The 13,199-nt window shown below is 41.7% G+C and overlaps 1 protein-coding gene across 4 annotated transcripts in view; it reads left to right on the top strand.

Annotated features, from left to right (window-relative positions):
- Positions 1 to 13,199, top strand: part of CHRDL1 (chordin like 1) — a 115,120-nt gene that overhangs the window by 64,028 nt on the left and 37,893 nt on the right. For 2 of the 4 annotated variants that reach the window (XM_079911090.1, XM_079911088.1), the window contains exons 5-6: positions 1,573 to 1,715; positions 3,154 to 3,247. In XM_079911090.1, the coding sequence (XP_079767216.1) occupies positions 1,573 to 1,715; positions 3,154 to 3,247 (237 nt within the window). Of the gene's footprint in view, positions 1 to 1,569; positions 1,716 to 3,153; positions 3,248 to 13,199 lie in introns of all 4 variants that reach the window. The other 2 variants (XM_079911089.1, XM_079911087.1) reach the window with 1 other exon arrangement.

Genomic DNA, 13,199 nt, shown 5'->3' with positions numbered 1-13,199 from the left:
ACCAGGGAAGTCCCTATACTACATCTTCTTGAACCAGTTGTCTGTTGATGGGCACTTGGGTTGTTTCCATATCTTGGCTATTGTAAATAGTGCTGCTATGAACATTGGGGTGCATGTATCTTTTCAAATTAGAGTTTTCTCTGGATATCTGCCCAGGAGTGGGATTGCAGGATCACATGGTAACTCTATTTTTAATTTTTTAAGGAACCTCCATACTGTTTTCCCTAGTGGCTGCACCAATTTACATTCCCACCAACAATGTAGAAGAGTTACCAGGATGGTCTAACTTTTTAAGCCTCCCTCCAATGAAACCCACAACTCCGCTAACTTCTGTTCTTCCACTATCCCACAGCATGTACTTTCGAAGCTCTGCTTGTAGATAATAACAATTATCTATTGTTAATTTGTACACTGATGGTTAGTTTAACCTGGGCACTTGTTCACTGATATTTGGTGTGTGTATATGTGTGTGTATGTGTGTGTACAGCATGTACTTTAAGGAAGCCCAATGAAAAGACTTCTCGAAACCATTCACTTAGAGTCAGCTCACCAAGTGCATTGACCTTTTTGCTACATGGCAACCCTGTGCCAGACTCCATGGAGAAAGACACGTGTAAGGCGGAGTCCCAAGTCTTCGAAAAGCAATATATACAAATGTATATATGGGTTGGTAGGAAAAAATGGAATTTAGAGACAGAGGACCAGATATCAATTCCCTTTTTCATCACTCACTACCTTTGTGACTTCAGATAAGTCATTCAACATCAGAGACTTGTCACCCTCAAATGAAAAACGAAAATAAGAATCTGCCTTACTTGCTTCACAGTGTTCTTATGGGGCTCCATTGTAATAATGTATGTGAAAGCTCTTTGTAAATTGTTGGCTAGGTGACTATAATTCGCAAATATGAGTTACAGTAATATTCAAGTGCCAAATGGTGTGCCTCAGACATCAGATGCTTTGAGAGATGCAGATCGTGGGCTGGAGCTGTTAGGGACTACTTCATGGAGGAAAGTGGACTTTTGCTGAACCTTCAGAATCAGACAGGACTTCAATAGGTGGAAAAGAGTGGCAAGGAGGGGGCAATCTTGGTGGAGAGACTAAAAAGAAGCAAAGACTCCAGAGGCTAGAACAAGCATACAAGCATATACCAAGTGTTATAAAACATGGGAAGGGTTAAAGTTATAATAGGTGGGTATAATAGGTGGTTCCTTATCAGAAAAGACTCCCTCCTTCCAGGCAAGTTAATACCTTATTCATCTAACACTGTTAACTCCATCAAGGCAGGGGCCTTGTCCTTCTTCACTGATATCTCTTTAGTGCCTGTCACAGTGCCTGGTACGTAGTAGGTGCTCAATAAATGCCCCAAATTTGAAGGAATGGATGGATAGTCACATGTCACTTGTTATTCCTGTCTGGCTGCTTTAATATTATCGAAGTCATCAGCCACTGAATTAGGGACTATTTTTAACTCTCTCCGTGTGGTACAGCCCCATCTGCTGTTGGGATTTGTGAAATTCTTTGCAATGATGCCAATGCTCGGTGTGGTTTTTCTCCACCCTGTCCCAGAAGACTCCTTACCCCCAGCGAACAATAAGGTGACCAGCAAGTCGTGTGAGTACAACGGGACCACTTACCAACACGGTGAGCTGTTCATGGCTGAAGGGCTCTTTCAGAACCGGCAACCCAACCAATGCACACAGTGCAGCTGTTCGGTAAGACCCTGTATCTTAATGTCTCTGCTATCCCCTACCCAAATATAAGAGCGCTTCCATACTTGTACTTTTAGTTTAAGCCTACACTGTAGGGTGCTTGATTGGAAGATGAATCGCATCTAAATCATGAGCCTTCCTGACCTTAATCAACCCTGATCAACTCTGTTGAAGAGGTCAGACCCAGTCATATCCCGGTCTTAAAACTTTAGCACTGCTTAAAAGGACAAAAATGAGTTGATAATCTTGATCTGTACTTCTTTTCACAATACTTACACCACCAGAGCCTTCATCTGAAGAACTCAGTTATTTGATAAGCCTTGGAAATGCCATGGGTGGAAAAGCCACTGGCACCATCTGGGGCCACTCAGTCCAATTCACAAGAAAATGGGGTGTCTCTCGGTTCCCATCTCTGAAATATTCCACTAACCAGTCAGTTCCTGGTGCCCTGCAATGAGAAAAGTCTCTAGACAAATGCTTGATCATGATGATTCCTGTGACATTATTTGTCAAAAGAATTGTATACTTCATGAATGAGGTATACTGATTACATCATCATCTAATTGTGCGGCCCAGAGAATGTAATAAATAGAACCAGAAAAATGGAGTAAAATGGGTGTTTAAGCTGAAGTATGAGGGGATGAAGTTAGATGTAGAAACAACTTTTCCGCCTATAAAGGGTATGAAACACTGGATTGACAAGGGAAGCTAAAGAATCTCTTTGCTTAGGGATTTTTAGTAAAAATATAGCATCTCAGTAGTTTGGGAGAATTTGGTCGTAGCCATGCTTCCCTAATGACCTTTCAGGAACGCTCCTAGCTCCAGAACAGTATGCTTCTAAGAACTAAGATCAAGGCTCAAGGAATGATGTTTGGAACATAGAATTTTAGGGAATGAATATTATGCAAGGACAAACATAACCAGCAAGTGCATTTGATCCTCTCCCTCGCCTTGTGCTGGACTGAGCTGTCCATTCAGATGATCTTTTATAGTTTTGTATCACCCCAAAGAGCTTGTCTACTTGTTTTGGAAGGGAGAACTCTAGTGAGTGTTATGGAAGGCACTATTGTGCAAATCTGCATTCCCCCAAAGCCCCAACATCCAGCTGAAGCACGATAGGGACCAGAATGGACAGAGAAGAGAGGGGCAAGACTGTATTTGGTGGTTGGAGTCTCACGGCAGCCCTCACGCTGACTACTTTGTTTCATCTTAGACCAGCATGCCTGATGAGAATTGCCATCTCCTGTGACTTAGTCTCTGGCATGGAGAAGTAGTAAATAGAAAAAATATAACGCATCATAAAAGTTAGGAAGTGCATATAACTGACTGTGGAAGAGCATGGGGGAAGGACGTTTGAGCCCCTACTCATCCCAGGTACTGAGCTAAAGCCTTTACATGTACTGCAGCTCCTTCTGACCTTAATTCTGTTCCTCTTTGGCAGGAGGGCAATGTGTACTGTGGTCTCAAGACTTGCCCCAAGTTAACCTGTGCATTCCCAGTGTCTGTTCCTGATTCCTGCTGCCGGGTGTGCAGAGGTAGGTATCCTGTTTCCCAAGACCCCAGGTCCCGCCATCCTGAGTAGCAAGATTTAGAAGAGGAAAATACCTGTCCAGTGTCCTAGGGAAAGGGAATTTTCTATGGTAGCCTTAGATTCTAAGGATGCTTTCAATCACAAAAGGAAAAAATAAAAGCACTGCTTTTAAGGGTCACTCCCTGAAAGAGACTGCACTGGGCTGGAGTGCAGCCGGGGGAGAGGGGTGAGAGTCATCTAATGTGAAAGTATCTTTGTCTCTCCTTCCTTAATCCCTTCTAGCTTGGCCCCTACATTATTGTATTGTAAAACAAGAGCATTTCCATACACAGCCTTAGAAGGAAGAATGGGCCTCCCAAAGCACTGATGTGACCATTTTGAAGATTAGGCAGGGCAGATGTAGGTGTATTTTTTTTTTTTTTTTTTTTTGCGATACGCGGGCCTCTCACTGTTGTGGCCTCTCCCGTTGCGGAGCACAGGCTCCGGACGCGCAGGCTCAGCGTCCATGGCTCATGGGCCCAGCTGCTCCGCGGCATGTGGGATCTTCCCGGACCGGGGTACGAACCCGTGTCCCCTGCATCGGCAGGCGGACTCTCAACCACTGCGCCACCAGGGAAGCCCTGTAGGTGTACTTTTTAAATCCCACAGTAAAGTGGTGACAAACTTAATAAAAGCAAAATGGAAAGCATCGTCTTCTCAAATTATATCCAAAATGGAATCATCATCTTCTCAAGCCAGTTTTTTCTTCTTTGGGTTTCATTTCTTTGATGACAGTACCAATTTTTTTTTCTTTAGGTTTCCAAGATCAAACATAATCACGTTTAGTTTCTCTTTTATTGCCTCTTCTCAAATTACCAAATCTATCAGCAGTCCTCTATATCCCCCCCTTTTCCCCCTTTCCCTCCTAATTTTGTCTTCTTTCCTTCCATCCAATGTGCTTATTGAATGTCTACTATATGCTTGGCACTGTGCTAGAAACTGGATGCGTAATGGTAAATATAGTAGACATACAGGGCACTGCTAGACTATATGGCATCTTTATGTGAATTACAGAAAGGATCCCCTTACTTAAGATACTTGACTGCCATTTCACCAGAAAATCCTTGTGAATGTACCTCCTTAGCTGAGGCACCCTTGTGCAGGACACAACCTGTACAACCGTATGTGGCATACATAGCAGCCAGGATATGTTCTTTGCTCTTATGGAACTCACATTTTACCTGAGAAGACAAATAATAAACAAACAAGCAAACAAATACCTAAATATAAACAGTGTGGGTACTGTGAAGGAAATAAACAAAGGACCAAGATAGAAAATAAGAGGTGAAGGCGTTTAGGTTGAATTGTCGGAAAGGCCTCTCTGAGATGACATTTAAGCTCAGACTTGAAAGATGAAAAGGAGTCATCCATGCAAAGGTCCTGGGAGGAGAGCATTCCAGGCAGAAAGAAAAGAAAGTTCAAAGGTCCAGGCAGGGAAGAGCTTATAGCATTCAAGGAGCCTAGGGACCAGTGTGGTAGGAATATAGTGATTGTGGTCATAACTGGCATGCGATGAGACTGGAGAGGTGAACAGGAAGGAGTCAGACCATGCAGGACCTTCAAGGCCACGGGAAGGAATTTGGATTTCCATTTTTAAGTGCATTGGGAACCCACGGGAAGGTTGTGCACAGGGCAAGACATGATCTAGTTGATGTGTTAAAAGATCTCACTTGTTTTTGTGTCCAGACTAGATTGGAGGGAGGAAATAAGACAAGTGGAGAGACCAGGAGGATGGGTTTAGCAGTCTCTCTGGTATGAGAGAGTGGGATTCTGGTCTGGGGACACAGTGTAGGGTAGTGGTTCAGACTGGGGGCCTCTGGAACCAGGCTGCCTTGATTCTAATCCCAGCCCTGCTACTTTCTAGCTGGGTGATCATGAGACAGGATGTACTCACCTTTCTAACAATCTTTACAGTGACAGTAATGTTACCACCTACCTCCAAATGGTTGTGAGGTTTAAATGAGATAATGCAGGAAAAGGACCTAGGACACTGTCTCGCATATAGTGAGAACTAGTAACGAAAATTGGACAAATTTGAAATCCAGTAGGCCCCGCATATCTGCAAGTGCCACGTCCACAGATTCAACCAACCATGGTTCCAACATATCGGAGAAAAAAATAAATCCAGAGAGTTCCAAACAGCAGAACTTGAATTTGCCATGTGATGGTAACTATTTACATGGTGTTTACGTTGTATTCCCAACTATGCATATAGCGTTAACATTCTATTAGGTATTATAAGTAATCTAGAGATGATTTAAGTATGTGGGAGGATGCATGTAAGCTATATGAAAATACTATGCAACTTTATATGAGAGACTGAACATCCTCAAATTTTGGTATCCATGAAGGTCCTGGAACCAACTCCTCGCAGATACTGAGAGAAGACTGTGTATTAGAGCATTGGTTCTTGGCTATGGATGAATATTGGAATTATTTTGGTAAATTTATGTCCAGACTGGGGATGGGGGTGGTGGTGAGGGAGGTGATTCCAACGTGCAGCCAAGGTTGAGAGCCACTGAGTTAGAGGGAAAAGATTATAGGATTTGCTGGTAGCAAATAGGTAATTGACTCCTATACATTGCTGCCGGCTTAATCTTTCAAAGAGATAGCCTTAAGCGTGCTACACTCCTACTCAGAAGGCTTTATGCTGACACATATCGTGCTTACTCTATGCCGGTCACAATTCTGTGCACTTGACAGATATGAACTCATTTAATCCCATGACAACCCTGTGTGGGGAGTATGATTGTTATCCACATTTTTTATAGATGATGAAACTGAAGCAGAAAGAGGTTAGGATCCTCTAGGATCCTCTAGGACCAGATATGTTCAAGGTCATATAGCCGGTGAGGCAAAGAGCTAAGATTTGAACCCTGGAAGTCTGGCTCCAGACTCCAGGCTCTTAACTACTCCACTCTGCCACTAAAATGAATGGTTCCCTGTTGCCAGCAGCATACTTGTCAACCCCCGACTCTGACAGTAAAGGCCTTTCATGCTCTAGCCTCCAGTTACCTTTATAGGCCCACATTCTTCCATTCTTGCACCTCAGGTTCTACCCACATTGTTCTTGTGTTCTCTTACCTTTGTGCCTTTACTCTCTCCTCTGCCCCTCAATATCTCTCAAACTTTAGTGTGCTTCAGAATCACCTGGAGAACTTGTTGAAATTCAGATCCCTGGAGCACAACTGCAGAGATTGTTTTGGTGGCCTTGGGAAGGGGCCCTGGGATGTGCATTTAAACGGGGCCCATTGTCCATTCTGGTGCAGGTGGTCAATAGACTTTCACTTTGAGAAACCATTCCTAAGACCACATAGATGACTGGGAGTGGCCTGAAATGATGGCTTTACATCTGAATTTAGTACACTTAAACTGAGCCTATTAAAAGTCTGAAACCTGAGTAAGCCAATAGAAGAGTAACCAATGTCAATCTCTGATTGGTCAGAACATCTAATTCCAACCGTATGGCAAGCCAGTTTGGGGTGAATGAACAGCAGACATTTCATGATAAGGCTGGGAGGAAAAGGAGACAAAACGGCTTCCTAGGTTATATCTAACATGTACAGTAACCCTGTGAGGAGGGAATGTTGCCTTTCTCTGGAAAATCCTTTTCCTCCATCTCTGCCTGTAGAAATCCTGCCAGTTCTTGAAGACCTAGCTCAAACGCAGCCTCCTCGGATCCTAACACAGGTAGTCCTCAGGTTACATTTGAATAAATACTAGCGGGAAGGCCTTTGTCTCTTTGCATTCCCACCTTCATTCCAGTTTCTCCACCCCTAAATCCTGCTTCTCCTTCAGAGGCCAGTTCGAATGCCACCTCCTCCAGGAAGCTTTTTTTTTTTAATCCTATCATTTAGGAGTAAACTCCCTCATCTCTCTGACTCTTCAGGGCCTCACCTGTGCTTCTTCAGTAGAGTTAATCACCCGGGCACATTTTGTCTTTTATTATGCGTGCCCACGTCTTATCATCACTACTAATGGGTGAGCTCCGTAAGGCAGAAACTATTTTGGGCTCATCTTTTCTCCCCCCACTGCACCGGGCACAGAGTAGGTGTTATTTGAATGAATGCACACTAGCTTGGAAATATTGCCAGAAAACTGGCAATAGATGCTACAAATTAGATGCTACTCAAATAGGATATTATTTGTGTTTTTTCTTCCTCTGAATTACTGATTGACTGTAGTAGATGGTACTGGCTATCCGTTGGTTCATGGTCAGTAGGAAATTACCTGTTGTCATTCCCGATCCTCCACATTGTTTTTTCTTCCCTACCTCACGTTAGCACACTCTAATTAATATTCCTTTTAGAAAGAAATTACCTTATTCGTAGTACCCGTACATGCCCATCCTTTTTACTATGCTGTTTGTACCAGCCCTCACAAGTCACTGTGGATTTAGTTGCAGCCTAATTTGATTTATGCTTCACTAAGGCCCTGGATCTTTCCATTCCTGTTTCTCACAGTGTGTGTACTGTCCCTCAGTACAGCTGTGACATTTCTGCCAGTAAAGCTGGGTATTTTGTTCCTCGCCTCCTTTCTCAATCTTTGCCCCAACTTAATTTGAGTCTGTTCCGAAAGGAAGAGAGTCCGTTTTTAAAAATTGAAGTATAGTTGATTTACAATATTGTGTTAGTTTCGGGTGTACAGCAAAGTGATTCAGTTATATATTTTATATATATATATATAATTTTCAGATTATTTTCCCTTATAGGCTATTATTAAAGATATTGAATATAGTTTCCTGTACTATATAGTAAATCCTTGTTGCTTATCTATTTTATGTTAGTAGTTTGTATCTGTTAATCTCATACTCCTAATTTATCCCTCCCCACCCCCTTTCCCCTCTGGTAACCGTAAGTTTGTTTTCTATGTCTGTGAGTCTGTTTCTGTTTTGTATATAGATTCATTTGTATTATTTTTTTAGATTCTGCAGGTAAGTGATATCATTTAATATTTGTCTTTCTCTGTCTGACTTACTTCACTTATTATGATAATCTCTAGGTCCATCCATGTTGCTGCAAATGGCAATATTTCATTCTTTTTTATGGCTGGGTAATATTCCATTACATATACGTAATGGAATTGTATATATGTGTGTGTGTGTGTGTATATATATATATATATATGCCACATATTTTTAAACCAATCCTCTGTTGATGGGCACTTGGGTTGTTTCCATGTCTTGGCTACTGGAGTGCACATGTTTTTTCGAATTAGAGTTTTTGTCTTTTCCAGATATATACCGAGGAACCTCCATACTGCTCTCCCTAGTGGCTGCACCAATTTACATTCCCATCCACAGTACACGAGGGTTCCCTTTTCTCCACACCCAGGAGAGTTCATTCTTAGCAGAGGTGTACACGTAGTTACTCCTATAACCAGATAATTGCTACAATCCATTTGTTGGGCTAAGGTGATTTTGCTTGGGGAAAAATAATGTGAAATCTAAACTGAAGAGCAATTAATAAAAGAAAGGAAACTGCAAAAAGACATTATTGCATCCAATCGGCAATATAATGCAAAGGAGATAGGCTCTGAAGCCAGAAGGACATAGATTTGACCTGGCAGAGCTTCTGTCCACTAGTGATGTGACCTTGGGCAAGACACTGAACCATTCAGGACCTCGGTTCTCTCAGGTGTGAAGATGATAATTATAATATCTACAACCTATGGAAAGGTGATAAAAATTAACTGAGATGACATAGAAGCTAGGAGAAAGTCCAATACAGAGTTATTGCTTAACAAGTGATCATTATTATATTTTATATAATAATGACTCTATTTATTACCCTGGGGTTAAGTAGAATTGTACCTTCTCTATCTCTGATAGTCTTGCCTTTTTAGTTACTTAATCTCCATATAAAGAACTATATTTCTAGTCCTTCTCATGGCAACACATCCTGGGACTAACCATCTGCTCAACGGTTCTCTTGTCACAATTTAAATTTCTTTTATTTTTGTTATGTCTTCAGAAGCAACGGGTAAAAGCTAGTTGTTATTGATCATGTATTGCCCCTTCAACATACTTGACAATTCATTAAGTTCCCTCTTTGCCTTCTCTTCTCCAGCCTAAATAAACCATTCTCTTTCATCTTTCCCTCTAAAGACTAAATCCTACACTTTCATAAAATTGATGCTTTTTTCTCTGTCTTTAATTTCTTTATATGTTTCAGTTGTATATAATGTGATTGAATCTCCTTTGAAGTCCTTATTTCTGAAGCACCTAGTTATTTTTTTTTCTGTTGAAATGACATTTTTAACAAAGGTATACCTTGTATAAGCATATTACTCATACAGCAGACAACCCAGACACACTTCTCCCCTATGCTGGCTGCCCTAATTGCAGGCAAAATACCACAGAAGAAATAACCTTTTTGAGTGCTGAACTTGCAAACCTTCATATAAAGGGCCCCATTGAAGCGGGCTCTCTGCACTGTCACCAAACACTAATATGTGCCTTTCTTCCTGGGTCAGGCAGCAATCTTAGCCATGGGTTGAATCTAAACCCTAGCCTCAGTTGTTTAGACATGTCTTTGAGGCTAGGACAGTCAGGAGAGTGTTGGCAGGGTGTGTGTCATTGCTGGCATTTCAGCAAACCTCATCTGGACTGGAAGCATAGTGCAAACAGCCGCTGGAACCTTAAGGGAAACTTTATCAGAAGAAAATCTCTTCAGAGACTGTACCACGGCCACATTCTGGGCAGGCAGGCCTCACACCCAAACCCACACCCAGCTTCCCTCCACCGTTGATCATTTCTGCTTGTCTTCTTCCTATCTTGCCAAAGCAAAGGGAAGGCTGTGTTCTTGGGCTCTCGGCAAGGGAGACATATTTCGGTAAGCTATCGGCTGTATTGAGAGCCAAGCCTGCATTTGGTAGACAGTGTACATATGTGGCAGTCACTCTGTGCTAAGCAGTGGTCTAAGCTCATTTGCTCCTCACAACAAAGTAGGGACTATTATTTTCCTCATTTTACAGGTGAGGAAACTGAGGCAGAGAAGTTAAGTGATTTGCCCAAGGATACATGGTAATAAGTGGCAGCGCTAGAATTTTAACATTGTTGGCCTGGCTCTGGAGTCCCAGGTTCTTATGCTGTTTGGTGGGAGCCATCCAGAGGAGTGTGACAAGAGCCCCTCCTCCTGCAGGGGGTTAAAGGGAAAGAGAGGGCATGCGTGGCACACTGGTATAGGCAGATAATCCCAAGAGAGTAACCACACTGCCCACCTTTCCCCATCAAGGCCTCAACCTACCCATTCCCAACCATAGGGGAACACTCTCTCTTTCTAGGCTCAGAGAGGCCCAAGTATAAATGTCTACCTTCTTTCATTCAGCAAACATTTGTCGAGCAACCATTGAGTACCTGGCACTGTGCTGGTACCGGAGATACAGTGGTAAACAAAACAGACCGGGACTGGAACCAGTCCTTGCGGAGTTTAGTGGGAATGACAGACATTTATCAAATGTCGAGACAAGTAAATATAAAATCGCAACTGTGCCACATGCTGCAAAGGAAAGGTGTTACAAAAGCCAGTAATGGACAGGGGTCCATCTACTCAGAGAGGTGAAGGAGGACTCTGAAGACGACCGTCTCTCCGGCCTCAGCTCACACCATATTCCTCTTTGCTCTCTGCATCGCAGGGTGTAGGAGGATTGACTCAAAAGTTGGAGGGATAACTGGTGGCAGTCCTATCCTCCAGGATCCTTGACTTCTGATCCCACCATGAAACCAGCCACTCTATGTTGCAGGAGTATCTATGCTGTCCTTCCTACACTGCACCCGCTGCATGTACTCAAGTTCAGACTTCACTTCTTAAGGAACTGCTTGATCATGTTGGCCAGTGTCTACCATTTCTTACCATATTATCCAATCTCAGTTCTGCAGCTTGTTTTTAAAGGCCCTCTGTCAAACGGTCGGACCCTTCCTTCACCCACTACCCATCCTCATTTCTCTGACACCAACACACACACCTTCTCCACTAGGCTGACACTCCTCTTTTTATAATATGCCATGTTCCTCCCCACCTTTAGCCCTGTTATGTGCCTCTCTTTTTTATTCACATGAAATATTATATGTTTCAAGTGTACAACATAGCAATTCAACATTTATGCACTTTATGAATTGATCACCACAATAAGTTTAGTAACCATCTATCACCATACAAAGTTATTACAGTATTATTGATTATATTCCCTATGTTGTATATTATATCTCCGTGACTTATTTATTTTATAACTGGAAGTTTGTACCCCTTCATCCCTTTCGTCCATTTCACCCATACCCCACCCCGCCTCCACTCTGGTGACCACTAGTTTGTTCTCTGTATCTATGGGTCAGCTTCTGTTTTGTTTTGTTTTGTTTTGTTTGTTTTGTGTTTTAGATTCCACATAGAATAGATCATATGGCATTTGTCTTTCTCTGTCTGGCTTGTTTCACTTGGAAAAATGCCCTCAAGGTCCATCCGTGTTGTCACAAATGGCAAGATTTCATTCTTTTTTATGGCTGAATAATATTCCTCTGTGTATGTGTGTGTGTGTGTGTGTGTGTATCATGTTTTCATTATCTCTTCACCTGTCGATGGACATTTGAGTTGTTTCCATATCTTGGCTATTGTAAATAATGCTGCAGTGAACATAAGGGGGCATGTATCTTTTCTAATTAGTGTTTTCATTTTCTTCTGATAAATACCCACAAGTGGAATTGCAGGATTGTATGGTAGTTCTATTTTTAATTTTTTGAGGAACCTCCATATGTTTTCCATAGTGGCTGCACCAGTTTACGTTCCCACCAACAGTGCACAAGGGTTTCCTTTTCTCCACATCCTCACCGACACATACTGTTTCTTGTCTTCTTCATAATAGTTATCCTGACAGGTGTCAGGTAATATCTCGTTGTGGTTTGATTTGCATTTCCCTGATGATTAGTGATGTTGAGCATCTTTTCCTGTATCTGTTGGCCTTCTGTATGTCTTCCTTGGAAAAATGCCTGTTCAGGTCCCTTGCTCATTTCTTAATCAGATTATTTTTTTTGATATTGAGATATGTGAGTTCTTTATATATTTTGGATATTAAACCCATATCAGATATATCATTTGCAAATATCTTCTCCCATTCAGTAGGCTGCCTTTTCTTTCTTTTTTTTTTTTTTTTTTTTGCCTTTTCTTTTTGTTGATGGTTCCCTTCTCTATGCAAAAGCTTTTTAGTTTGGTGTAGTCCCATTTGTTTATTTTTGCTTTTGTTGCCCTTGCCTGATCCAAAAAATATTGCTAAGACTGATGTCAAAGAGCATACTGCCTATGTTTTCTTCTAAGAGTTTTATGGTAGCAGGTCTTAATTTAAGTCTTTAATATATTTTGAGTTTACTTTTGTATATGGTGTAAGGAAGTGATCCAGTTTCATTCTCATGCATGTAGCTGTCCAGTTTTCCCAACATCATTTATTGAAGAGACTGTCTTTCCCCACTGTATATTCTTGGCTCCTTTGTCATAAACTAATTGCCCATATAAGTGTGGGTTTATTTCTGCACTCTTTATTTTTTCCATTGATCTATGTGTCTGTTTTTGTGCCAGTACCATACTATTTTGATTACTTATAGCTTTGTAGTATAGTCTCAAGTCTGGGAGTGTGGTGCCTCCAGCTTTGTTCTTCTTTCTCAAGATTGCTTTGGTTATACTGGGTCTTTTGTGGTTCCATACAAGTTTTAGGATTATTTTTTCTAGTTCTGTGAAAAATGCCATAGTTCTAAGAGTTTCTGGGTGGAGTCTTTAAGGTTTTCTATTTATAGTATCATGTCATCTGGAAATAGTGACAGTTTTACTTCTTCCCTTCCAATTTGGATGTTTTTAGTCTCCCTTTCTTGTCTTATTGCTGTGGTTAGGACTTCCATTACTATGTTGAATAAAAGTGGCAAGAGTGGGCATTTT

Source organism: Stenella coeruleoalba, assembly GCF_951394435.1.
Source record: "Stenella coeruleoalba genome assembly, chromosome: X".
Taxonomy (NCBI): Eukaryota; Metazoa; Chordata; class Mammalia; order Artiodactyla; family Delphinidae; genus Stenella; species Stenella coeruleoalba.
The sequence above is the reverse complement of the archived record's forward strand: the minus strand, read 5'-3'. Positions and strand labels throughout refer to the sequence as shown.